Raw genomic sequence first — 27,873 nt, 5'->3', positions numbered from 1 at the left:
CTGTTGTTCAAATGTTTGGTTTTTGGTTTTGGTCTTTTTTTTTTACATTTTAATGTTTCATATGCGCAACAAGACTATTTTTATTTGATCAAAATACAGTAAAACCAGTGATATTGTTACAATATAAAATAATAAAGAAATCCCTTAGTTTTCCTTTTTAATGTATTTTCAAATGTAATTTATTCCTGTGATGCAAAGCTGAATTTTCAGCATCATTACTCCAGTCTTCGGTGTCACATGATCTTTCAGAAATCATTCTAATATGCTGATTTGCTGCTCAAGAAACATTTCTTATTATCATTTATGCTGAAAACAGATGTGCTGCTTCATATGTTTTGTGGAAACTGATGCATTTTCTCAAAAGAACAGAAGTACTTTGAAATAGAATTCTTTTGTAACAATGTAAAAGCCCTTACTGTCACTTTTGATCAATTTAATGCATCCTCGCTGAATAAAAATATTAATTTATGACATATTGCTGACTCAACTCTGCTATATTTAGCTCTATGAACAACAGTAACTTTAAAGGGTTGGATTAGGTTCCCTAAGGTAGTTATTGCAGTGCAGTATTGTCTTTTCATCAGGGTTGTTTGATAAATTAAGATATTTTTTAGTAAAAGGATGGTTATAAGCTCAGGTACGAGTGAATATTGAAGCCTACATAAACCGTTGTTCTGGGAATTTGTGTTTGCGCTGCCAGTTTGCAGTGCATTGCTGTTTCTAAACGGCAGTTGGGTGTTTACGGGCCCTGCGGAGCTCAGTGCACCAGCGACCTGGTGAACTTTCTCTATGCCCTGCTGTGCCAGGGTGATGGGCTGACGCTGAGCAATGTGACGCCAGCTTTTCAAACACAGAATACATGATTCATCACAATCTCTTTGTTTCTCTTTCTCTCTCTGTAGGTGACATCACACAGAAAGGCTATGAAAAGAAAAGAGGGAAATTATTGGCGCCCTACATACCCCAGATACAAGGTAAACAACTCCCTCTTATCAACTGTAAATCCACTGTTTAATGAACTATTTTTGCAGACGGTGCACGTCTAGGTTATAAAATCTTCACTCGTCACCTCTTCGACCTACATGAGAGGTCTGCATTTTACTGCGGTATGGATTGATCTGAAATACATGCATGGTTTCAGTACTGTCAAGGATACTCTGACCTAATGGAAACAATGTGTGTGTGTCTCTGGGGAATAGGAGTTATCCACACTATAAAACTAAAATCTAAGTGCAGGGTTCAAACTACCTCAAACTCTCAATTATGTGGTGTGTGTGTCTTTGTTGTTTGGTTTAGGGTGGCTAGCAACAGCCCATATATCCAGGCATGATATCTCTTTTCAAATGCAGAATATAGATGTGACCGTTATTTATGGTTCTTTGCTCTTTTCATGTCTGTTATTAAAAAAAACAAAAAAAACAAAAAAAAAAAATTAAAATCTGCTGTAGTTCACCTAAAATGAAAATTATGTCATTATTTACTCACGTTCTCCAAACTAAAAAATGATAAATAAATAAAATCAAAATATTCAGCAGAATGTTCACACTGCTTATTTCCACAAAATGAAAGTGAATTGGCAGTGGAGCTGATGAGGGGGGAAAAAAACACCATGAAAAATGTATGTTTTCCAAGTATTCTGTAGTTATACAGTTGCTTTGTGTGAGGAATAGAATGTTTTTATTTTATTTTTATTTTTTTATTGTTATTAGAAGACAAACTTGCTATCTGGCATTGCTTTAAAATCTTATTCATGTTTCCATACAATAAAAAAAATATATAAAAACTATTATGTTACCGATTCTGTGACATGCCACATTTGGCATATACATACATATATAAATTCATACACATTTGAAATGAGTGTGAATAAATCAGGATGAACTTTTGGGTGAACTCTTACTAAAAACATTGCACATATAATGATCATAATGATGCACTTTACTGTAGTTTTCTTTTGTTTATGCTGACCTTTGGAAACTGTATTATTTTAGTATCATTTATATGCTATTATGGTATGTACTAAATAGAATTGGCTTTCATTTTAATATATTTATTACTAATATCATTTATAGTAATTTTAGTATTTCAACAAATGTATTTCAACAGTTAGTTCCCAAGACAATTTTCCATTTTTTTTGTTTTGTTTTGTTTTTTTCCATTTTAATATTTATTATAGGCCTATATGTTATTTTTCAGCTTTATTTCAGTTACCAATTTTTTTTTTTTTTTTGATACTTTAAGTTTTACTGTAGTTGACAAGCCAGAGAACTGCAACATAGCAAGAGGGTACAGGTTACTTAATCTGCCCCATCCCAGATCAATTGGTGATTTTGTTCACACGTGAGGGTCAATATTTAGGCTGCTCATGTGTGTCCTAACAACCCCCTCAGGGCTCTCCCTCACTGGATGCTGGATGACAAGCTCAATCTATATTCCTTGTGTATATTTAATTTTAGAATGGCCCTGCATAAATATTTCATGATAGTTGCGGTGGCTTGTGGAAAAGTGAACGTCTGTCTGGGCCCCCACACTATATTTTTGGTTTGGATTTGAAACAGGAAATTAGGACTTCATTTTAAATTAGCCTCACAGAGATGGCTCTCCATTGTGGGTTTTGTCTTTGTCATTTTCTAAGCTGGCTGACAGACCACCACACTTTCCCCCATGATCCTCTGAGCAGCCATTGTGTCCAGACATGGGACCCTATCATTGTGAAAAGTACTTATTACATAAATAATATACTTTAAAAGAATATACTTACTGTGTGAAATAAATGTTATATTTCTGGGCACTTAGTTGCATGTTAATTGCAATTAAATTTAAATATATTATAGTTTAAATTTATATTAAATGCAATTAGCTGAACTGCAGGGTGATTACCTCAGACCAAAGAAGAAAACGCCACACAATTTGTGCTGGAAAGTTCTATCACCAGTATTGTACTCATGCACTAGGGTTGAACAAATCTAAGTAGCTAAGCTATTTCTTATGTAAGCAAGATCAGTTAATAACAAAGCCTGTTTCTGTTACTCAGTTCAGTTCTTCATTTGCAGTAATCTCAAATCTACCTTTTTATGTAACCAATTAAAGCTCATTACAATCGAGACTCCAAATGAGACCTCATTAAGGCTGGCACATCTCCTAAAATTCTTCTAATTGTTACATTGTGGCATCTTCTGAAACACTACGTACAGATCTGACTAGTAACAATCGTTTGGAAGCAGGAATGTGATTGGTTGGTTATCAGCCAACTGTGGAGGGACATTTTTTTTGCTTAGCAACTGGACAGAGCTACTTGTAGCATTTATGGCTCTGTTATCTTTGCACATTGTTGAGCTTTTGTGAAGCCGTACTGTTGAGATCACGCACGCTATCAGAACACTGTATCTGGATAGGCCGAGTCCCTCATTTCGTTTGATGTTGCATATTGTGCTTTACTGTCCTTATACAAATTTTCTGTTCGTAAGCTTTTGTTGAGTTAAGCAGGATTGGAGGTTTTGAGGTGGAGTGTTTCCCAGAACCAGAGCTAAATGAAGTGAGCATGTCTTGTTCAGTCCTCACAGGACCCAAAACTGATAGAAACAGCAGGACTCTTAGTATAAACTGTATTATAATGATATTACTGTGCAGTTATCGGAAAGACCTAAAGCAGTTATGGTAGACTTAATGACAGAGGAAATAAAAGACATATTTAAAGGAATAACAGTCATGTTTCCAGCAATTTGCAATGGAAGTCTATGGGGAAAAAAACAATCCAGAGGGTTTAAAAGCAGAAATGAGCTGGTTGTGTGTGTGTTTGTGTGTGTGTGTGTGCATGTTTATGTGGTTTATGAGGACACAAATTTGTATAATGACATGGGTATGACAGAGGTATCACAATATGAAGGTGGTTTATGAGGACACTGCCTATGTCCCCGTAATTCAAAAGGCTTAAAAAACATACTAAATGGTGTTTTTTTGAAAATCTAAAAATGCACAAAGTCTCCTGTGAGGGCTAAGTTTAGGTGTAGGGTTGGTGTAGGGCAATAGCACACACAGTTTGTTCAGTATAAAAACCATTACGCCTATGGAGAGTCCCCATAAACCACAAAAACCAACGCGCGTGTGTGTGTGTGTGTGTGTGTGTGTGTTTTAAGCACTTATAGTAAACCTTCCATTCACAAATGTATGGTATTTGAGCTGTAAAGATGTTTAAGTTGTGATTTTATTTGAGGGGCTGCTGTTTTAGATACTGTAAGTGAACTCATGTTAAGTCATGTTTCTATAGACCATCGGCCAAGTTTGGGGTAGATTATATTTTTACTGGTTTTGAAATATGTCTCGTAAAAAGTATGTCTCTTTTGATTAAAAAAATGTAATATTGTGAAATATTACAATTGAAAATAAAATTGTGTTTATTTGAATATATTTTAAAATGTAATTTATTCCTGTGATACAAAGCCGAATTTTCAGCATCATTACTCCAGTCTTCAGTGTCACATGATCCTTCAGAAATCACACATATGCTGATTTTATGCTATTTTTTAATGAATAGAAAGAACAGAATTTATTTCAAATGGAAATCTTTTATAATAATTTAAAAGTCTTTACTGTCATTTTTATTTAATTTAATGCATCCTTGATGGGGAAAAAGTAATAATAATGATAATACTAATGACAATAAAAAAATCATTAAGCCACTATTTACCAAAGCAGAATTAACACATAACATAGTGCAGAATATTCTACTAATCCTAAACTAGTCCTACAGTTGGCAACGCCTGTGTTTATACATCTTTATGTTCTGTGGTTAAGTATGTGACCTTTCCTGAGCTCAGTTTGGTTGTTTAGGGATATTAGCCCTCATTGAGAAAAGCCCTAATGAATGCTCCACCATGTCAACACAGTCAGACGAAGTTTCTTTCAATGATTCTAGGGATTAGAGGTCAATATGAAGTGGTTGCTAGGCAAACGGTTTGGGAGGAGGTAAATAATCCTGTGTCGCTTACTTTGGCTTTCCAGGAAAAAGGATAATAGGTCACTACTTGTCTTAATATGTGATAGATGCTCACCCATGTCACAAAATTTCACAAAGAACAGACTGATTTTATTTAGGTCTGAGACATGACTATGCTTTTTTTTTTTTAAATGTCCTTCATCTGTCCCTGTGTTTGTTATAAATGAATTCTGAGGTATTTTTAGCATTCATTGGACTCCTCTTGGTGTGATAGATGGAGGGTCACTAGACCTCAGATCAGAGCATAAGCCTCTTTGATTTCTCACTTTTGCTGTGGCAGCTACAGCTGCGACGGCTCTTATGTAAACACAGCACTGCGTGACTCAATCTTAACCTTCTTCAAGGAGGAGATGTCTCCAAATTCACAAAAACTATGCTGATATTGAGCTCCTTAAGATTTAATCAAACGGCTTAAATGCAGGGGTGAGTGACACATCATTTACCATAACTTATTCTCAATTTAAAGTATTATGCCATTTTTAAGGTAGCTAATATTGTTTTATGAGTCTCCTAAAACAGGTTTACATGCATCCAAGGTCAAAAAACACTTTAGTTTTCTCCAAAAATAGCTTTAATTTAACTAATTTCTAAATTATTCCTAAACGACTCGTGCAAAGCAGTTCAAAGAATCAGTCTCTCTAAACCCCTCCTTCCCGTGAGCCCTCACTGCTGTGATTGGTCAGATGGCGCAGTCCTTTGTGATTGGTCTACTGCGTACAGTGCGAATGAGAGCCCATGGGCGGACATTATGCAAATGTGTTACTTCATGACGTACAGCCGTAACAGAATTCCTAATGACTCTTTTTTTTTGATAGACAATAACTTTATATATCGTGCACTTTCGGCTTCACAACTTTGCAGAAAGTTTATGTTCACATACTGCTACATGACACACTGCATGAAAGGTAATATTCGAAAAGGCATAATAGGGGCACTTTACGTCCATTCTCAGTAGGCCGTGATTATAAAGTAAAGATGGCCTACTATATTCAGGTGTGTTTCCCTTTCATTCCTTGCTATTTTTGTATTTCAGTTTAGTTTGAGTTATTTTAGTACATCAAGTTAAACATAAGATCAAAATTAAAAAATGCAACTAGCTGAAATAAAGTTAGGTTTTACTTTTTTTTTCAAGTAATATTTTTTATGGCTTTAGTTTTATATATATATATATATATATATATATATATATATTCTGTGTGTTTCTTTTTTTTTTAAGTAGTTCATATTGGTGAGAAGTTGTGAACTTCTCAATGGCAAACTTAGTCCCACAGTCTCAGCTGAAACTTGTTTTGTAAATTACTCATACCGCCTGTGGCTGTCACAGCAGAGCAAACTTTGCTCCTGTGGGTTGATGTAAGATTTGTGTTTCTCTTCAGCTCATGTCTGTCAAGTTTGATGAAGTATTGGGAATGTCACTCTCTGCGTCAGCATTAGATCACCATGAGAACTCTGTTTGGAGCTCAGATGTGGTGTAAAGGTCCCATTGATCTCAAGGTGTTGTATTACCCAGACAGCAGAGAAGTCTGAAGTCAAGAGAAGATTTATGTTGCTATCTAAATGCGAGGATAGCGTTGAAATTGAATAGTGTCACTTCGATCATTTATTAAAAGTAAATTTCTCACTGTAAGAGCCTATTTCTGTAAACCCAATAGGTGTAACAGGGTTTTACTGCAAAGTTTAGTGACCTTTATTCTGTAATGCTGGTTTTGTAAATTCTTAATGTACTGTAATTTCTTCGGTGCACAGCGGCCCCATGCTGAGTGTTTCAGTCCGTTTGTTATTACTGCCCTTTCTGCATTTGTTTTACACCACAGTTAGCTTACTAATGGGTAAAATGTCAAGCATGGAAATTGAAGTAATGCATTTGCCTGTCAGAAAAACCTGAGATTATCATATTCTGGTCTGTTTTGTGTGCAGGTGTAGATCCATCTCTGCAGATAGAACATAGGATCCAAACGTCGTCACAGGTGGCCCCTCCAGGCTCCAAACAGAACAAGCCCCGGGTGGCAAACTCAAGGGATGAGCGCTTTAGATCAGGTTGAAACATTTGTCTGTTAAGCTCTGTGATAATGAGGGACAAGCACAACAGACACTAATTGACTCTTGTGAAAAAGTACACTTCAGCATAACTATAAAAAGAATACTTATTATGAAATATACTTAAGAAATGTGTGTACTTAAGTGTGAATTGAATGTATCATTTTCAGGCGCTTCATCACGTTAATTGCAATGAAATGAATATGTATTATAGTTTAAATTTATATTAAATGCAATTGGCTGAACTTAGAGTGTTTTACCCACTTAAGTACGTTTTAGGTAACTTCATAATTACTCCTATAGTCTTTAAAATATGGTGAAAGTGTGCTGCTAAATGTACAAGCATTTGCTGTCAATATATTTAAATGCCATTTCTACTGAATCTTTTATGTGATGTATTTGAATATAGTAGTAATGTAAAGTTAATTATATAGTAATTACACATTTGTAATGAAGCTGCAATTTAGTACATTTAAAACTTGTGTTAAGAAACAGTCATGAAAGCATGCCTCTTAAATCATTAATATTATATTATCTGCAAGTATACATGTGCACATTCAGTACAATTAAGCGCATTTCAAGGGTCAGTATCACTGTTGCACGTTTAATTATTACTAATTAACTTGCATGTACAGTAAATTAATGTGAATGAATCGTCAAATCATGTGAATTAAGGAAGCAGGCACCTTGGCGAGAAGGATATTATTATTATCTTGTTATTATGATATCTGTTCCATCATATCATATAGACATTTGGGATTTGAAAATGTCCATTCTCTGATGTCTGGCTCATCTAAAGTTGGCACTATCTGTGTCCCCACAGACCTTCATACAGAAGCCGTACAAGCAGCCTTGGCAAAGTATAAAGAGAGAAAGATGCCGATGCCCTCCAAGAGACGCTCTGTTCTAGTGCAGTCTTCAGTTGAAGCATGTACTCCCCCAGGTAAACACACACCAGTAGCAGAGACACACAGTTAGGAATTTTATGGGAGCACTTTCTATGAAGGCTATTGCAGAAAATAGTTTGGAAGCATTTTTACTTTATATTTAAATTTTTCAGCTGACAGCAGTTGACAATGTGCATTTCAGTCCTTGATAGTATCAAGATGTTTTGATCTTCTGAGCCTTGAGAGAACAATGCATAGCTTTCTGAATAATAGCCTCATTATTTACACAAAGAGAACAGCCTCTGGCCACTCAGTTCCCAGACCACCTTCCCACACGGCTGCATATGGAGATGTTTAACAAAGTCCCAGCTTTATTGACCCACTGGCTGCAGATTTAGCTATATGAGTTATCACATTTAGTTCATACACAAACTTCACCTATCACAAAATGGACGTTAAGAGATTGACAACATCTTGTTTTTTCATCGCTCATGTGAGTTTCTTTTAAGTATTAACTAATTAGGAATTAAGATGGCACAAATGGGACACTTGTTGACAGTAACAGTACAGAGCTCTAACATTAATGTGGACAGCTCAGAAAAGAAAAAACTGATACATGAAATCACATTTCAATAATGACAACTCTCAAAATAGATTTTAATGGTATTTTATTAATAGGAAAAGGATTGTACAGTTTTATCAGCCTAGCTCTTTTGTTTGTGCTGCTGGCATGAATGAAGCATTCTGCTGAAATATACTATTAGTCGACGAAAAGTGGCTTAGTCGATCAAAATTGTATTAGTCGCTTAGTTTCAGGAAAAAAAAAAGAAAGTGGTGAGGTCACACAGTCCGTGATGGACAGATTATTCAAGACATGCAAACGTTTGTTTCATTCATCGACCTCAAATGTGACTTATAGTAAGTAGTGAAAGTAGTAGCATCATTACATGGCCGCTCGTTATCCTAGAAAAACGTGCACTATGTGGAGAGTGAAATCTGAATAGTAGTAACTTAGAGGTGCCGGTGCGATCATTTGCATTTAACTTAAAATATATAATTTCTGGCCATACAGATTAGAGTAATACATCTTTCAAATCTGTAAAAGGTCTACTTTCATTTGTGTGCACTCACAATAATAACGAAACGTGTTTTTGTAAAATAATGAAAGCAAACGGTGCAGATTCTGTTCCGTGTGAAACGTGCATGTCCACTGTGGAGATGATGAGTCAGGTGTTGTCGACTTCGTCACTGCAGTCGAAAATACAGAAAACACTAGCTTATCAATTATTATGATAAGACAGTCTTCTTTCTTTTTTTTCCCCTGAAGCATTCGTAATCATTACTTCTGCAGTGCACTGTGGCAATTATGCGTGCACTTGAGCGTTGATAGGCTATAGGCAATTAAAGGCTCATTATTATGAATTATGTGGTTTATTAATATAAACGTCCGATTAGTTGACTAATCGCTTCAAATGAACGACTATTAGTCAATCAGAAAAATCTTTAGCTGAGGGCAGCCCTAATTCAGATTTACAGGTATTAAAATGATGCTCCTGCAAGGTAAAGTAGAAAGAACCCTGTAGTAGATCTATACAGGTGGTGCTGGGGAGTAGGAGGGCTGAAGAAAACAAGACGGAAATAAATAAGGTTACATAAAGAGAGATTGATTGGCTGTGTTGCCGACTTGGAAGAATCAATCAGCTATTCTGAAATGTTTTATGATCGATTTTTCATTCCTATTGGTTATTCAGTGTTATATCTGGATTGATCTTGTTATAACAGTAAGACTATATTTGGCCTTTCACAGTTTTGTTATGTCTGATGATTTCTTTATGATATCATTACATCTTGTGGTCAGAAAAGCTCATCTCTCTCCTCATGTTTGTGTAACGTCTTTGCTTTGTCCATCAATTTGGATTACATTATTGTCTCTCCCTGTTTGTTTAACGTTAATGAGTTTCTGATTCTTGGTGTCCTGATACACTCTTCTGTCCTTCTTCGGTCAGAATGATGAAGTCACTGAAAGGTCAGCGGGATTAAAGGTTCAAGGGCGGGGTCAGATCAGCATAACGGGCCCATTCAGGGTCGCCCCCTGTGGGAATTGGTCATGGTCCGCTAATTCTTTTGTGCCCTGGATGCAGTAATGCACACGCACACATAAAGTGTCTAAGCTGTCTGATTGCCCCGACGGAGATGATCTGATAACCCATCTGGCCTGTCAGATACCCCTCTTGCCCTATGCCCCATCACCTCTTACCTCATTCTGGACACACTGTAGTCAGTTGTAAAGAACCACAGTGTGTCAAGCGTATCACCCCAAAATGAAAAAATTTCATTATTTGCATTTTGATTACATACTGTATAAGCTATATAAGTCTTATAAATAGCTTTGTGTGAGGAACAAATCAAAATTGAAGGCGTTAATTGCATAAATTGCTATAAATGCTGTGAAAACTTACCCTTCAGTTCTACCCCATTACAAATCTTATTTTCACCTGCATATAATCAAACATTTCCTTTTGCAATCAGTCATGTAACATGCAAGAACCAGTGGAGTTTGATATCACTGACATCAAACCTAGCAAACCTCTATATTCTATAGCAATAGAGCAGCTTTATTACAGTGTGACTGATTTGATTTAGCTTCTGTCTGGATCTGACCAGCTTAGAAAATGCTATCTGACCCACTTTCCTGGCCGTTTTTGATGTTGTCTGTCATCTTATACTGTTGTGCATTCATTATCCTGTTAACTCCTGGTCTGTTCTGTCCTGTGAAACTGTGCTGTGTTTGTCCTCTGGACTCTTTTCTGGTGGAGTGACTGATAGAGAAGTTTTAGAAGAATTATTTCTGTTTTAAAGGTCATGTTTTCAGTACAGCAATTGTTAAAAGTACAGTCTTTCTTCGTTCTGTCTTCTCTTGACGTACCTACTCATTCCAGTTCATTTCTGTCTCATCCTTTCCCTCCTTGTCATTCTCAATTTCTCTCTCAAATCACTTCTCTTCTCCCATGGCTCTATTTCATGCCTATTGTCTCTGTCTCTTTCTCTTTCTATCTTTCTCTTTCTGCATCTGTGTCAAGGTTACTCTCCAAGTGCCCGAGGACATGAAGTGAGAATAGAATTACAATAGTTCTCACAATAATGAGCTAGTTTTTTATGGGGTTCTTTTGCAAGCTACTCATAAATGATTAGACATGCAGAATTTTAAAAGCAATTCTGATCAAATTTAAGTCTGAGCAATAATAATGAGGTTTGATTTTGCAAGATTTGTGTAAGATTTTTAAAAGATTTTTTAAAGATGTCTCTTGTTCACCAAGACTGCATTTATTTCATAAAAAATAAAGTAAAAACAACGCTATTGTGAAATATTATAACGATTTACAAATTCTGTTTTCTATTTTAATATATTTTAAAATCTTATTCGTTTCTGTGATGCAAAGCTCCATTACTCCAGTTTTCCACATCACATGATCCTTCAGAAATCAATCTAATATCTTGCTGCTCTAGAAATATTTCTTAATATTATCAGTGTTGAAAACAGTTAATATTTTTGTGGAAACATATATAATATACAAGCATATGTACATTTTCTATATATTGATATTTATATGACATTGACTATTGATCATAGCCCACCTTGTTCCCTAAATCAGCAGCATCATCAGTCATTTCAGTTTCAAAATTTAAGTTTCCACCTAAACTAATGCTAAGCTTTAGTGTAAATGTAATTCAGGGATTTATTCAGGGTTCAGGACTGTTTTGCACTAATAATAACAGGTATCAGGCACCCTTGAGTGTAAGTAGATTATTCTCCTTCATAAGAATGCTGTTTTGAAGAGATACATTAGGCTAATGCCTTTCACTTTTAATGCATGACTGTTTGTTGCTTAGTGTCTGTCTCCTAATTTTCTGGACACGCTCCATAGTAATTGCTCCCTGTGGGTGATTAATTGCATAATTAATGTTAAATGAATCTGCTACCACCTACAGGCTTCTTGTCAGTCAATCTCTCTCTCCTTTGTCTTTTTACGCATTCATTTGTCCCTTCTTTTCTCGATTAAATTATGTGCATGTCTAAGCTGTTTGATGGTGAAAAATACACTAAACTTTGGAAAATAACTTCTGAAATGGGTTGTGCAATTTTACTCTAATGTGGTTGGATGCTGTTGTTTTTTTATGCTGTTTGTTTTTTTGGATGCCTTGTGTGTGATGAAATAGTACAGATGGTTTAGCTATATGACATATTTTATTCATTAATTGGCGGACATCTGTTATTTTCTCTGGAATTACATTTATAATGTATTTATAATAGGGGAAATGATGTAGTCATGTGTGTTACCGTTGCTGCAGGCCTCACATGCTTCGTGTCTGACCACATGAGCATTACATCATATGTATTTTCCAGCTTAACCCCCTGCAGTTCTCATCAAAGTGATATTTTAGTCTGGACTGAGAACAAACACATTTTGCTTTCTCTTCCATAACAATCATATATTAGTCCTTCTGAAGTTTATGATGGATACTTTGAATATAGCTTTTATTTTACTTTTATTAAGACATTTTACAGCATAGTGGTTCCAAAAAAGTATTTTTAAAGCTTTAAAAAAAAACAAAAAAACGATTGTTAGCTCTGAAATGATAAAACAATAATTATGCTGTTCAAAATGATGATTGAAAGTACTTTGACATTGGTTATGAAATTTTAGTGGATCATGTTGATAGTTAATGTATTTATTTGTGGAGAACTGACTTCATGCATCCACTTCCAGCTGATTAAAAGAAACTGGGCAAAAAAGTTCATCCAAAATTTGAGTACAGATGACACTTTGCATTTTCCTTTACTTTTGGAGGCCATTGTACAGTATGTTAGTATCATATCTTTATTTCTGAGAGTGCAAGATGAAGAAAGGCAGATTTTTTTTAGATAGGTTGGATCAATAATAACTAGAGTTACATAATGCATTGATTGTTTGAGGTCTTAAAGCTATGAAGTGATAATCAGACTCTGACATGTAGTCTCCAATGTAATGCCTTTTTTCATATTTCCATATCAGTTATAATGTGAGGTTCAAAGCTCTGCATAATCTAGATTCAAAACAAACTTTAAAATATATTTTTACCAGAGCAGTATTTTCATGTTTTTAAGAGCTGCCGAATGTTGATCTGTGTTATTTATAACAAATATAATACAGTCATTACTAGCATGAAGGCAAGGCAAGGCAAGTTTATTTATATAGCACAATACAAAATGGTAATTCAAAGTGCTGTACATAAAAGGAAGTAAAATAATCATAAAAAAAACTAATCACAACAATAAAACCAGATGTAAAAATGATTTAAAAATTGATTTAAAATGAATTTAGAACAGTTAGAAATAAAACTGATTATACATAAAATACAGTGCACTCCGTTCGGACTAAGTACAGTGCTCATTCAACAGTTGCACAGTTAAACAGATGAGTTTTGAGTCTGGATTTAAATGGGGCAAATGTTTTAGCACATCTGATCTCTTCTGGAAGCTGGTTCCAACTGCGGGCGGCATAATAGCTAAAAGCGGACTCCCCTTGTTTTGTGTGAACCGTTGGTATTTCTAACTGACTCGATCCTAATGATCTGAGTGGTCTGTTAGGTTTATATTGAGTGAGCATACCTGCAGTGTATTTGGGTCCTATGCCACTGAGCGATTTATAAACGAGTAAACGTACTTTAAAATCAATCCTAAATATAACTGGAAGCCAGTGTAAGGACCTGAGGACTGGAGTGATATGCTCAGATTTTCTGGTTCTAGTCAGAATCCTGGCAGCAGAGTTCTGGATGAGCTGCAGCTGTCTAATGGTCTTCTTGGGAAGGCCGGTGAGGAGACCATTACAATAATCCACCCTGCTGGTGATAAAGGGATGAACAAGTTTGACATGACTACTGAAACTAAGGTCTTTCTCCAGAATCACACCAAGATTTTTGACTTGATTTTTAGTTGTTTGACCCCTAGAGTCAAGGTATGCATTCACCTTGAGAACTTCATCTTTGTTTCTAAATGCAATGACTTCAGTTTTCATCTTGTATAACGGAAGAAAGTTCTGGCACATCCAACTGTTAATTTCATTAATGCATTGGCAGAGGGAGTCAATGGGGCTATAGTCATTTGGAGATAAGGCTAGGTAAATCTGGGCATCATCAGCATAGCTGTGATAGGCAATTTGGTTATTTCTCATTATTTTACTTAGTGGGAGCATATACAGGCTAAACAAGAGCGGTGCAAGAATTGAGCCTTGTGGGACTCTGCATGTCATGGACGTCCACTTAGACTTATGCTCTCCTATACTCACATAATAACCTCTCCCTTCCAAGTATGACCTGAACCATTTGAGTACCATCCCAGAAAGCCCGACCCAGTTTTGAAAACTGTTTGAATATATACCAGTTATATCCAGTGTTATTTTAGAGTTATTTGTACAGGTATACTATTGAACAGGTATACTACCCTGATCTTAAAACTGATAACTTGCAATATTTTCAGCATGGCTCAACATAAAAAAATATATATAATCGCTGAGACTATGAAACCTCAATTTAGAGGTGTGTTATAATTTTACAGATGATCAGACTAATTTCACCTGTATGTAAACTTACATTAAAGTACAGACCAAAATGACAATTTGACTTGGGCTAGTAAGTGACCACCCAGAACATCCTATCAACCACATACTAGGCTTCGTTGGAGAATTAGTTTCCTCATAAGAAAAATGTCAATTTTTAGGTTTATTTTATCCAGCATGGCTTCAATTTCAAATACTTTCTCAGTTTCATAAATCGCTGTTTTATAAATTCTCTGTTTCACAAATAACAAAACACATGACATAAACATTTTGTAATTTTTTCAAATGACATATTGAAATAAACCTGTTCCACCTAACCATAAGTCCTCTTGTACTTGACCTCCCAGACACCTCCTCCGCATCAGAAGACGAAGGTTCACTGCGCCGGCAGGGACGGATCGCCTCCTCGTCTCCATACCAGGCACATCCTAGCGTAGAGCACTGGTTTAACAGAGTCATCCAGGGCTCCTCCACCTCATCGTCCGCATCCTCCACCTCCTCCCACCCCGGAGGAAGACCCCATCACGCCACAAACACCACCTCTGCTTCAGCTGCAACCATACTGGCCGACCTAATGGCTCACACACAGCTAGGTCAGTACTCGCCACTCCAACTAACCTCTCCTCATATCCTCAGAACAGATGTACCCGTAGGCTTCAACCGCTCTGTTTTTAGATATATGTCTTCAGAAACTCAGATGCAGGTTAGTTCCCTGCTAAAAAGACCAAGATGTGTTCTGGTAAAAGAAACAGTCCACCTAAAAAGGAAAATTCTGTCATATTTACTCACCCTTATGTCATTCCAAATCTGTGGCGCACAGGAGATGTTTAGCAGATTGTTCATGTAGCTCTTTTCCATACAATGAAAGTGAATAGAGACTGAGCCTCTCAAACTCCAAAATTACAAAACAGCACTATAAAAATTTAATCCGTAAGACTTATTGCCTATATTTCAAGTCTTATGAAGCCATGTAATATATTTGATGTGAGATAAAGTTAAATAATACTTTAACACAAAGCTGTCATATGAATTCAGCAGCCAGGATATTGTTCTAAAATGTTTTGTTCTGTTCCTTTTTTACGTTCTGTGGAAAAGAGAAAGTCTTACAGGATTGGAATAATGTGGGTAAACTATGACAGGCTTTTAATCTCTGGGTGAACTGTTCCTTTAAATTAGATTAACCAGCATTTCTTCCCTGGTCAGCCTACACAACAGTTTAAAAGTTTGGGATAGAAAAGATTGTTTGTTTTTAAAATAAATTAATACTTTTATTCAGAAAGCACACATTGCACTGCTAAAAAGTGACAGTATTCTATCACAGTATCACATTTCTAGAAAAATAGTAAGCAACATAACAGTTGTCAACAATGATTATAATAATGTTTCTCGAGCAGCAAATCAGTATATTAAAGTGATTTCTAAACGATCACGTGACGCTGAAGACTGGAGTAAAGATGCTGAAAATTCAGCTTTGCATCACTACAATAAATCACATTTCAAAATATATTAATCTAGATAACAGTAATTTTAAATTGTAGTAATATTTCACAATATTGCTGTTTTTTTTTTACTGTATTTATGATCAAATAAATGCAGCCTTGGTGAGAATGAAAAACTTTAAAAGCATTAAAAATCTTCCTGACTTCAAACTTCTGAACAGTAGTGGACTAAACAAGTGAAGTTTGCTGTTGAACAGCTTGGCAACTTTATGTGGGTCCACTAGCTACCCTGTTGAAAAAAACAGCATATGCTGCTTAGGTATGTTTTGAAGCATGCCTGCTGGTTTGAGCTGGTTTAAGATGGTGCTTAGCTGATCATGCGCTGGTTTAAGCTGGTCAAGTGCTAGTCCTAAACTGGTCCTGAGCAGGAGCTAGTTGCTTAGGACAATCTTAGGACCAGCTAAGGACCAGCTTAAACCAGCTCAAACCAGCAGCCATTCTTCAAAAAAAAAAAAACTAACCAGTCTATGCTGTTTTTTTTTAACAGGGTAGACCAGCACCAAAACCAAAAACTGAAAATTCATGCTGGTCTTTATAGCTGGGTGGTTGGAATTGTGTACTGATCTCAGTCCTGGAGCTATGATTCTGATAACCCTGGCTTACTCCTAAGTGCAAAATCATCAGTGGGCTTTGCAATGTTTCTGTTACAGCTCAGTGCCTTAAAAACAAAAAAACAGATCTTACGTTCATCTCTATAGTTGCCCATTTGTGCATGACATGCTTACACACGGCTAATGTTTATAGCACAGGGAGCAGTTCACTGCTCTGCTGCTCATGGCGATGATAAAATCATGGTTCTTAATGTCATGGCTGCATGCTTGCATGGTTGGTTTTTAACTTTTTTTTTCCCGCTGTACTGGCATATCTTTAGGGTCCTGAAGCCGATCTGTGCAGATAAAGCCAGCATTGGCCTTGTTAGTTTGACAATCATTTTTTGGCAACCGTCGCTCTTAATGAATCCTGTTAAAGGAATATCTCATGCAGTACTCACCCTCATATCATTCCAAGCTTATATGATGTTTGTTTTAAAGAGATATTTTGAAGAATGTTCCTGCTGCTGTGTCCGATACAATAAAAGTAAATGGAGATCAAGCTCTAAATAGACAAAAAGCACCATGAAAGTATCATAAACGTAGTCCACATAACTATGTTTATACTTTAACTCAACACAGGGTTATGTTCCAACACTGTAAAAAATTTGCATAATTTTTACAGTAAAAGACTGTAAAAATGCTACAGTAAAAACCTGTATATTGGTTAACTGTAAGTTACATTATACAGTGAAAAACTAATACTTTCACTGGGATATGTAAAACTTATACTTGTGATGAGCTTTGATTAAATTTTGTATTTAGTACTTTAAAGTTCAGTGGCAGCATATTATGTAACAAAACAAATAAAATAAATAAATAATAAAATAATAATAATTTGGTGTATTGCCATTATTTCAGTTAATTAAATATTAAACCCTTATTAAAAATGAACCCTTTACCATAAATGTAAAGCTTAACATGTTGCTTCCTTTTTTTTTTTTTTTTTTACAGCAAAGGTTTGGCGACCACAGCTTCTGGTGGTTCTTTTTTGCTCGGTTTTGGTCTTGACAACCCCTCATCGCTGTTTGCTTTCAATGTATAAACTGGAACAGAATAAAAACTCTTTATTTTATATAAGTTTTGAATGGCATGAGAGTGAGTAAGACCATAACTGCAGAACACATTCACTTTACTCAGCTGCTCTGCTCTTTATAGAGTTCTGCATTATAAACATTTGCATTCCCCTTATCTCTCATTTTCTCTCGTCCCCTCCTCTTTCTTTCACCCTCTTTTTCTGCCTTTCTGCTCTTCGAGCTGGCCCTGGGCACTGACTGTAAATAACCTCAGATTTCACACAGTGTCAGAGCCACTCTGTGGGTCCACTGTTCTAAAGCAGTCTGCCAGACAAACCCAGCTGTAAGAGGGAAGATTTAAATGCCAAACAGCTGCTTGTTGGTTAATAGTGTTGAAATCAGTTGTATATAAGATTATAACGCTCTTCTGTTGGATGTTTAGAATAAGACGGACAGTAATCATCACATTGAATTAGGAAGAGAGATGACAAAGCAAGTATTGCAAACTGTCTTAACTAGACGTTGCGCAATGTAAAGCAATCAGAACATATTTGATGTTTAATTAAATAATAAATTTTGGACCAATGAGATTTTATGGCAGGCAAATCCTGTGCAGCTTCTTAAACATATGATCAATTTAATAATTTCTCATGGGTTTGATCACAGAACAGTCCACCATGCATTATTATACTTTGACCTCCACTCACCTTTGACCTTTGGCACCTCATAACAGACAACCACAGTGCACCCCCGGATGTGACAGGCCTGTCGGAGCGCTCGGTGCATGCAGAGCGTCCGCAGGTGGCATCAGTGCGAGGGCTTCCACGCGGATACACACACACCAGCGTCATGGAGACCGCCGATGGTGAGTCCCCTAAAGCTCCAGCCTGCTGTCACCACGACAGCAGAGCATCTTCCTTTCTCACACGTCTCTTTCCTGTAAGAAAGAGGGAATATCATGTCATCTCTCCACAGAACTCTCAACACTACTGCATCCAGAAGTTCAAACTGTCTTATTTATGTTTAGCAATTTAGGCTTGAAGCTAAAAATCCTTAGCACACATAAATATAAAGTTGACTTATCCAACATTCTGGATCTTTTTTTTTTTTTTTTACAGTTCTTATATATTGAAAAAATTGTGGGATATTTTTGCCTGTTTTTTGTATGTTCAAGCCAGACAGTATCATGTCATCAGCATGCTCTTTTTTTGTAGGAATAGTTCACTAAAAAAGGAAACTTCTGTCATCATTTACTTACCCGCATGTCACTGTAAAATTTACTCTTCCGCACATTCACAATAATACAATAAAAGTTTGTTTGCAATTTCTTTTTCTTCTACAGTGTCGTGAACTTTGCTTTAAGCTGATCAGCAAAACTGATTAGCAGATCTTGTATGTATTGTGAACATGCCAGGTTTAAATGCATGGAAGCATAACTGACCCTTTGCAGGGAGTTTGATTGACAGTTATGATCTGGCCAACCATAACACCAAATCCATTTTTGTCCGACAAACAAATCAGTCAGGAGAGTAGATTAACTTCGGTGGATTTAAACTTTAAAATGGTGTGTATTGACGTCTCTCTGCGGTTGAAATACTTCTGATGTTCATGTTTATTTTGTGCGTTAACTAGTAAATATTAAAAGATGATTGGTTCACGTGCCACTTGAACTGAGACTACAGCAATCTGTCACGACACATTAAAGCCACAAAACGGTATTTATTGTTTGAATTTCTTAAAAAATTACTCAATTTAAAAGCTGAGACTTTCTTTAAAGTAACCTGCTATGTCTTGTCTGTTGGCGTGTTGTCAGTTTCCTCTTTGCTTGATGCGTAGTGATTGTTTGTCGGACATTAACTGGGGGGGGGGGGGGGGGGGGGGGGTTGTCTTTGCGAAGGGTCAGTTGTGAATTGAGATTAAAGGTCATTTGGCTTTATAACGCTCAAACAGGGTGGCCGGGGGTCCTTAAAAAAGTCTTAAAATGTATTAAAGTTTTGCTTAAAAAAGGCCTTAAAAAGTCTTAAATTCAGATTCAGTGGGTCTTATATATCTTCGGTCTTATTACCGCAAAAGTTTCACCAGTCTGACGGACCCAGTGACTGTTTACAATCATTGGACAGATGGAAGTTTTTTTTTTTTTTCCGATGTAGTTACTGCGTCATCAGAGAGAATTGCGGTAGCAGAATGCAGGTCAAATACCACCAGCTCGCTGACCAGCCTCGTAGCTGCTTTAAATGGGTTAATGCAAGTTTACTGAAAAATGGCTCGAGGATTTTGCTTTCCCGACGGGACAAATAGCCAGATTAAAACTTAAGTGACAAAAAATTACTAGTGACACATCGAAACGCGATAATGATTCTTCTCATTTTATTACATTCAGCATAAACAGCGATTGATAATGGATAGTGTATTTCTGGTATCAATATTGCGCTGTTGAGGCTCATGCTGCCTGTCTCTGTGAGAGACTTATATGGAGAAATCGAATCAAATGAGCATAACGGCAAACTTCAAGAAACTCACAGAACAAACATACTGAGGTAAAAATTCAAAATGTTTAGTTTATTTATTATGACAAGGGGACTATTTTGCTAAATATTTTCATGATTGCAAATGTTACATTGATTTTGGCTCAAGAAACAAGTAGTTACTTACATTTTAGACATAATATTGACTGTTCTGTTCTATTTCACCAATGAAAATAGTTCCAAACAAAGATCAGAAGTATTGCACATTCTCCAAGCAGCACTAGGCGTTTTTGTTACTGAATGATTCAGTGTTTTGAATGAATAAGTGACTTACCGCCACCTACTGCCCAGATAGCACAAGAACGTCTGCAAGATATCTATTAAAGATCTGGAAAGCATCTGCTGTCTACAAACGTCTGGCAGATGTCTTTCAGATGTCAGTTTTACATACATTCTAAATCATAAACATCTTAAAGACATCTAATAGACGTCTACTTGACATCTAAAAGGAAACGTCCTATAGACGTATTGCAGATGAGCAAACACCCTAAATAATATGTCTTGCAGATGTAAATGCAGACATCAAATAGACGTCTCTGAGATGTATGTGTGCTATCAGCGTGGTGGTTTAGTTAGTTTAAAAGTATGCATTTTCCACAAACATTTCTTATTTGTATATTCAAAAAATGTATTTAAAACATTAATCTGATAAGATTATTTATTGCGCTTGTAAATTTGTAGTGCAAATTATTTAATTTGATTGCTAACAGCCCTGTTGTGTATATTAAATTTCTTCATCAGTTCTAAGAATTTGATATGAAAGATGACGCATACATTTAATATGGTTAAAAAATATTGGACTTTATGAAGGTAAATAACAACCTGGGGTAAATATTAAAAACATGTAGATTTAAATATGTAAAAGCTGAATAGAAAACTGAAATATTGCTTCGTTTACACCACCAAAAATATTGCTGATGCGGAGCTTTTGAGAGGATATTTTGTATGGGATATTGTCTGCAGATATGAAAAGTTCTCTGTATATCATAACAATAAATATCATTTTCGACAGCGATGATATTTTGTTTTCTTTTTAAATTGAAAAACACATTAAATATTACATTTACGTATATGTAATATAATGTGTATTTCCTTCACAGGTTTGGTCTTAAATTTTACATAAGGTGGTATTAAAAAAGTCTTAAATTGTACTTGTTCATATCTGTAGACACCCTGTCAAAATATGCTTTGTGAGATGTATGAACTTATTGTCACACTTCCACTGTATATCTTTTATGTTCTACTAAGGGAAAAATCATAAACATAAAATCATTTGAGTGACATTAGGGTATATAGATAATGACTCATCAATTTTAATTTTTAGGTGTACTGTCCCTTTAAGACATAGAGCTAAACATCACAACTATACATCAGGTTAATGATTAACCTGCTTTCTTTGCTGTGATGTATTGGTTCTTGGATGAATGTTTAGTTATGGTTAAACACAACAAAACTAAAAGCAACAAAGACAGAAAGATGATGTCTGTCATGCTCAGTTTGAGTCACCTCAGCTCTGTAAAAGCAGCATGCTGTCATGAACGTGCATGTTTATTCACATTTTCTCTTCTTCAGGCACTGACAGGGGAGATGGGGAGGCCACGGATGGTATTTATACACGTTTATTTCAATCTGCCCCTCCTCCCGGTGTCTCTGTGCATCTGTGTCTCAGCTGTGACCTATGTGTTAAGCGCTGTCTGCTTAACTTGTCCACTGTCATTTTTGGAAATTACTATCATAAGAAAAGTACTTCCTCCTAATGTGTCTCTTTGTCTTTTTAATGTCGTTTAATTATTCTTTCAAGGTCTTTTCGCAGCATTTATTTATAGATTTTGCATTATAAGAAGATACAACACAATTGTCTAGAAATATCTGGGACTAAGAATATTTTAGATGTATTTGTGTTAATCTTTTGTGAAAGAGAAAGTACATTTTTGCATACTTTTAAAGGGTACTTAAAGAACATACTTAAGGAAAGAACATACTTAAGTGTGAAATGAATGTGATGTTTTCGGATGCCAATTCCAATTAAATAAAAAAAATTATAGTCTAAATTTATATAAAATGCACTTTAGTCTAACTTAAGTACATCTGACAAGCATTTATTGTACGCTTAAAATACTTAAATGTTATTTCTATTGGAACTTGTAGTCATGTATTTAAATATATTCGTAATTACACATTTTGTGACTTTTTTATAATATATTAACCTTGAATGTAATATTTAATACTGAGCACGCTACAGTTAAAATTATAGTCAAGTACTTTACATGTACTTTAGTATGTTAGTCAACACATCAAAATAAGTGTACTTTAAAGCACGACAGAAGATAAAACAGAATTATTAAAATTTACTTTAAAACCTTTCATTTGACATTATTAAGGGTGTTAAGAAACACATTACACTTAAGTACACTTAAGTTACTTTTTTGTCATTATCTTATATTATCTGCAAGTACAGTTATTGTTTTTTTTATATAATTTGGACTGAAATGGAACTTTCTCTACTGTTAAGTTCACTTCTTGTGCACAAGGGAAAGTTTGTATTTAAGTAAATCTGAAGAGATAATTAGACAAATGGTCCTTGCTTTAACAATTAGGTTATGCTATGCTCTGTGATTTATGTTACTTTTTTTTATATGATATGCACTCTACAAAAGATACTTTTAGTAAAACATTTAGTTCAATTTAAATAATTATGGACATAAAATAGCATAATAGTAATAGCATGGTACTTTGATACTGTATATCATTGCAGGCCTATAGATTGATAACCTTACAGTACATTGGTACTTACATGGTGCTGCAAAGAATACAATAGTAGATGTTAAACAAACATGGTTTTATAGTGGCACCATGTTCAAAAGTAGTACATTTCTGGTCATTTTTGTTGGCGAATACAAGCTTGGTTGAAAAGTGTTGTACATTCTCCACAGTATCATGGTAGTGTTAGTGTGTGATTATTATGTGTAATACGGTTAATATGGCTTATGGACATTTACAAGGCAGGATAACAGTAGTTATGTTGTGGTTATCCTCACATGAGAGGATTTATTATTTAACTAAATAGCAAGAATGTTGTGTGTTTGGGGATCTGTTACAGTAATTGGCTTCCTCGGGTCCTGCAGTGAATTCTGGGTACTCGAGCACGCTCTGTGAGTGCGTATGAGATGCAGACAGAGATGAGGGGCAGACAGACAGCGGCTGAGGCTCAGGTGTCTCATGACAATGGAATGTCAGAGAGCATCTCAGTCATGCATATTTACATTATACAGCCATCTCTCTGTAGAATTCACAGGCAGACATTTAACAGAGAAACGAAAGGATAGATTCATCATGTGAAGATGATTGTTGTGTCCTGATGTTTGGTTCTGTTCTCACCTAACTATCTGAAAGCCTGTTTACCTCAATAGCAACATTTTAATTGTTATAAACCACCCAAGAAATGTTCCTCAAACAATTTTATTTTTGGCAGTGTAACATAATTATTACACTATAAATTACAGAGCTTTTTTCTTTTTTTTCTTCATTACACATGGGTGATTTTATGGTGTTTCTGTGTCAAGTGGTAACCAGAGGTGTAAATATTTGCTCTGGCAACAATTCTGGATTCAATTTGAATGCTATTTGAAATTCAGTTTGCGAAATTCATAATTATGAAGGATATTTATGAAAGAACAGCTTATACGGCAGTTGAAATTAGCTGGAAATAAACCAATCAGCAATTAACATTTCAATCAGGCACAGTAAATGCATTATGGACAAGAAATGAACTGTAATGAACAATACATCCGTTTTACGTCCCTATTGGTAAAACTAAAGACAGCAACACCAAGACATCACTGTAATAATAATAATAATAAAGAAATAAATCATCATCATCATCATTATTTATTTGTACAAATGTCTTCTAAAAATAGGTTCTTCTAGAGGATGTTAATACATTATTTGGCTTTTGGCCCTCAATTTTAATTTGATTATTTTTGTTATTACTTAATCTGCCTAAATCTCCATCAGTGTTTTGATGCTTTTTTCTTCATTTCATGTAAAAATATTTTATGCATGGGGAATTGCTCAGACATGTTTGTAACACTTTGTAGAATGACCCTGGTGTTCATGTGATACTGTGATATTGTTTAACTTGTATTAACTTATTAATTGTATAAGCCATTGTCCCTGTGTTTCGTGTAAATGGAGTTTTAATCTACTTAAACTGTAGTAATCCTAAAGCCCTCTGTAAAGCATATAGACCATGATCAGATGGACTCTCAGAAGAAAGCTCATGAATGGTTGATGAGATGGGTGGCTGGATAGCGGCTTATTGCTAGGCAGCACGAGTCCAGCTGCCTCAATCAGAGTCAAGGAGTCTTTGATGCTCTGGGTCAGGTGTCTCTACTGAGCACGCTCAGTACCATCTTAACCAAACCCATGGGCATACAGCCTTACATTGACTGACAGGCTGTTGTGTGAAACTGTCCCCACCATCCTTTCATAGTGACCTTTCCCTGCTTTTTTATCTCATCCTCTCCATCTTTCTCTCTCTCTATGTCCTATCTTCTCCTGTTCACACTATCTCTGTCTAAAGGCGTTCCAGTCAACAGTCGAGTGTCCTCTAAGATTCAGCAGCTCCTAAACACTCTGAAAAGGCCAAAGAGACCCCCTTTACGAGAGTTCTTTGTTGATGATTTCGAGGAACTTTTGGACGGTAGGTTCATACATCTAGAAATATCTAATTTATCCAAGAAACTCTGATAGCATTCACATAATTTACTAAATGCTGTTTAGTGAACTTGTTTGCTCAACATTTAAATAGTCTCGTTAAGCTGAAGTCCTCTACCTCCCCCAGCTCCACCCGTCTAGGTGTTGTGAAGGACCAGACTGGGTTGGATCCATTTGCAGCTTTATTTAGAATGGTCAAACAGGCAGGGTCAAACACCAGCAAACTGAACAATCGAGGAAAGGCAGAGACAGAGTCGAGAAGCGGGCAAAAGGTCGAGGCAGGCAGCGATAATCAAGGGTCCAGTAAACAAATCCAAGTCGGAGCAGGCAGAGAACAATCAGTAATGTTAAACAGTCCTAGGGTCGAGAGGTACAAAAACAAACACGGGTAATAACGCTCAGAAATGACAGCCAGGTCAACTCAAGGCTTTGCAGTGTGGTGCTGTGTGTGAATGGTTTATATGTGTGTGTGTTAATGAGGTGCAGGTGTGGAGTGCAATCAGTCCCAGGTATGAGGCATGATGGGAATTGGAGTTCATGAGATGGCTAATATTCGTGCGATGGCTCCCTCTGGTGGTGCGAGGGAGGCGGTACAGAAACCTCTTCCGTAACACTAGGAGTGTGTTCCACTTCACTTTTAGATACAAACTCACTTTACCTTGGGGAATTCCCACTGCCATTTTGATCAAGTCAAGTTTTGGGCAAAGGAAGTTTGCATGGACAAACCCTCGACCTGAGTCTTTTTATATGTACACTTCATAGCAGATTACAAGTGATCAAGGGCTTAGAACGTTTCAATTAAACCCATTGCAATGGTTCAGCCAGTAGTGGGCACTCATGCAGCATAAGTAATAGATGTGTATTCAAGTAAACAAGACGGGGGGATGTTAGCAAGGGAAGGGCATAAAAAGGCAAAGTAGAATTCACCCTTTATCTGCTATAAGATTGTATGATCATGAAATGGAAATTATTTGGCTTACTGAGGAGAGCTGTACTATTACTTGTGATTAAACATAGCTTTTTCAAAGCTTTTTCACTTGGCAGACAATAAATTTGGCAAACAATTGCATATACTGACATTAAAGTAGGGACCTCAGCTAAAATGCTAAGAACAAAATATTGTAGAGACTTAAAATTGGGCTCTTTTGTAACCAAACCACCACATCATGATAGCGAGGACAAACATCAATTACATTTCCAGAGAGAATGTAAAAGTTTGTTTTAGTATCCTGGAGGAACTTTAAAACCATGAGCCATATCTCATGCTCAAGCCCTCCATCGCCATATAAATTCACTGTCATCTAAGTCGTGAAGTCGTGACGTATTGTCAAGTATGGTGACCCATACTCGAAATTGGTGCTCTGCCTTTAACCCATCCAAGTGCACACACACAGCAGTGAGTAGTGAACAAATCCACACACACACACACACACACCGTGAACACACACCCGGAGCAGTGGGCAGCCATGCTGCGGCGCCCGGGGAGCAATTGGGGGTTCGGTGCCTTGCTCAAGGGCACCTCAGTCGTGGTATTGAGGGTGGAGAGAGCGCTGGACGTTCCCTCCCCCCACCTACAATTCCTGCCGGCCGGGGGCTCGAACCCGCAACCTTTCGATTACGAGTCCGACTCTCTAACCATTAGGCCACGACTTTCCCCAAAAATCTCACAAAATGGTTCTATGAAAACATGAAGGGTTCTATGAAAACAAAAATGTGAATTGACATTTACACTTAGATTGAATATCCGTATTCATAACCTTTTGCTATTTAGTCAAAATTGCTTTTTAGAAGAAACTATTGACCCAGGAGACAGGAAAATAACACAAAACAACATATTTGAATAAGGCAGCCATATTAAGAATATAAGTTATTTCTACCTGATGTGTGGCGTGTCACTATGAAGGGTTGAATGCATCTGGAAATGCTTTGTTTTCTTCTTTAGCAATGATAGGTTAAGTCACACTTCCTCGATTCTCCTACATACTGATGTATATAAATCAGCATATTAGAATATTTTCTTAAGGATCATGTGACACTGAAGACTGGAGCAATGGCTACTGAACATTCAGCCATGCATCATATACTGTGTGTTTGTGTGTATGTATATATATATATATATATGTATATATATCATTTTAAATCATAATAATATTTTCACAATACTACTGTGTTTTTACTGTATTTTTACTGTACTTTTCAGTTGCAGCCTTGGAAAGAAGAACACTTCTTTCAAAAACATAAAAATATTTTTGCTGACCCCCAACTTTGAATGGTAGTGCATTAAAAAAAGAAAAAAGAAAGAAATATAGAAACATTTGCTCAAGGTTCTTTATTTGCCACATACATATTACATACATATTGAGAAAGTGTACCTGTTTACTTAGAGTGTGAAGCAACCTGCTCCTGTTTCTGTGGTAACAGTGACTTCTCTGATTGGTCAATCTCAAGTCAGGATTTTATTCAGCAGTTAAATTGTTGAAAGGTTTACACATTATTGCTCAAGTCAATTTCTCAGAAAATGAATGGGATGTTTTATCACTGTTTATATTATATATGGAATTTGGGTAACACTTTATTTTAGGGTCTCTTAACTAGTTGCTAGCATGCATATTACTAGAATATTAGCCATATATTAGTACAAATTAAGCATATATTAATGCCTTATTTTACATGATCTTATTCCACATCCCTAATCTTACCCAATACCTAAACTTAACAACTACCTTACTAACTATTAATAAGCAGCAAATTATGAATTTATTGAGGGAAAAGTCATAGTTAATATTGAATAAGTGTTCCCTATTCTAAAGTGTCTCTTGCACTCTCTCTTTCTCTCTGCTTTTCTTTCTCTTTCTGTTCCAGACACACAAAATCAATCAAATCTATTTAAAGCCATGTCACATTTCATCCTTGGGATGCATAAGTCACCCTGAGATGTTTAGTGACATTTAAAATCACTCTCACATAAACTCTGCTCCAAAATCCAGTGAGCTGCTTACAGTGTAAGGCAG

General features: G+C 36.1%; 1 protein-coding gene across 1 annotated transcript in view; it reads left to right on the top strand.

Annotated features, from left to right (window-relative positions):
- The window catches only part of dip2a (disco-interacting protein 2 homolog A), a 123,877-nt gene that overhangs the window by 75,177 nt on the left and 20,827 nt on the right, over positions 1-27,873 (top strand). Inside the window, exons 2-7 of the mRNA XM_079427509.1 lie at positions 903-974; positions 6,914-7,033; positions 7,857-7,976; positions 14,864-15,109; positions 18,355-18,486; positions 24,729-24,848. Of these exons, the coding sequence (XP_079283635.1) occupies positions 903-974; positions 6,914-7,033; positions 7,857-7,976; positions 14,864-15,109; positions 18,355-18,486; positions 24,729-24,848 (810 nt within the window). The remainder of the gene's footprint in view (positions 1-902; positions 975-6,913; positions 7,034-7,856; positions 7,977-14,863; positions 15,110-18,354; positions 18,487-24,728; positions 24,849-27,873) is intronic.

The sequence above is a fragment of the Barbus barbus genome (assembly GCF_936440315.1).
Source record: "Barbus barbus genome assembly, chromosome: 10".
Classification (NCBI taxonomy): domain Eukaryota; kingdom Metazoa; phylum Chordata; class Actinopteri; order Cypriniformes; family Cyprinidae; genus Barbus; species Barbus barbus.
The sequence above is the reverse complement of the archived record's forward strand: the minus strand, read 5'-3'. Positions and strand labels throughout refer to the sequence as shown.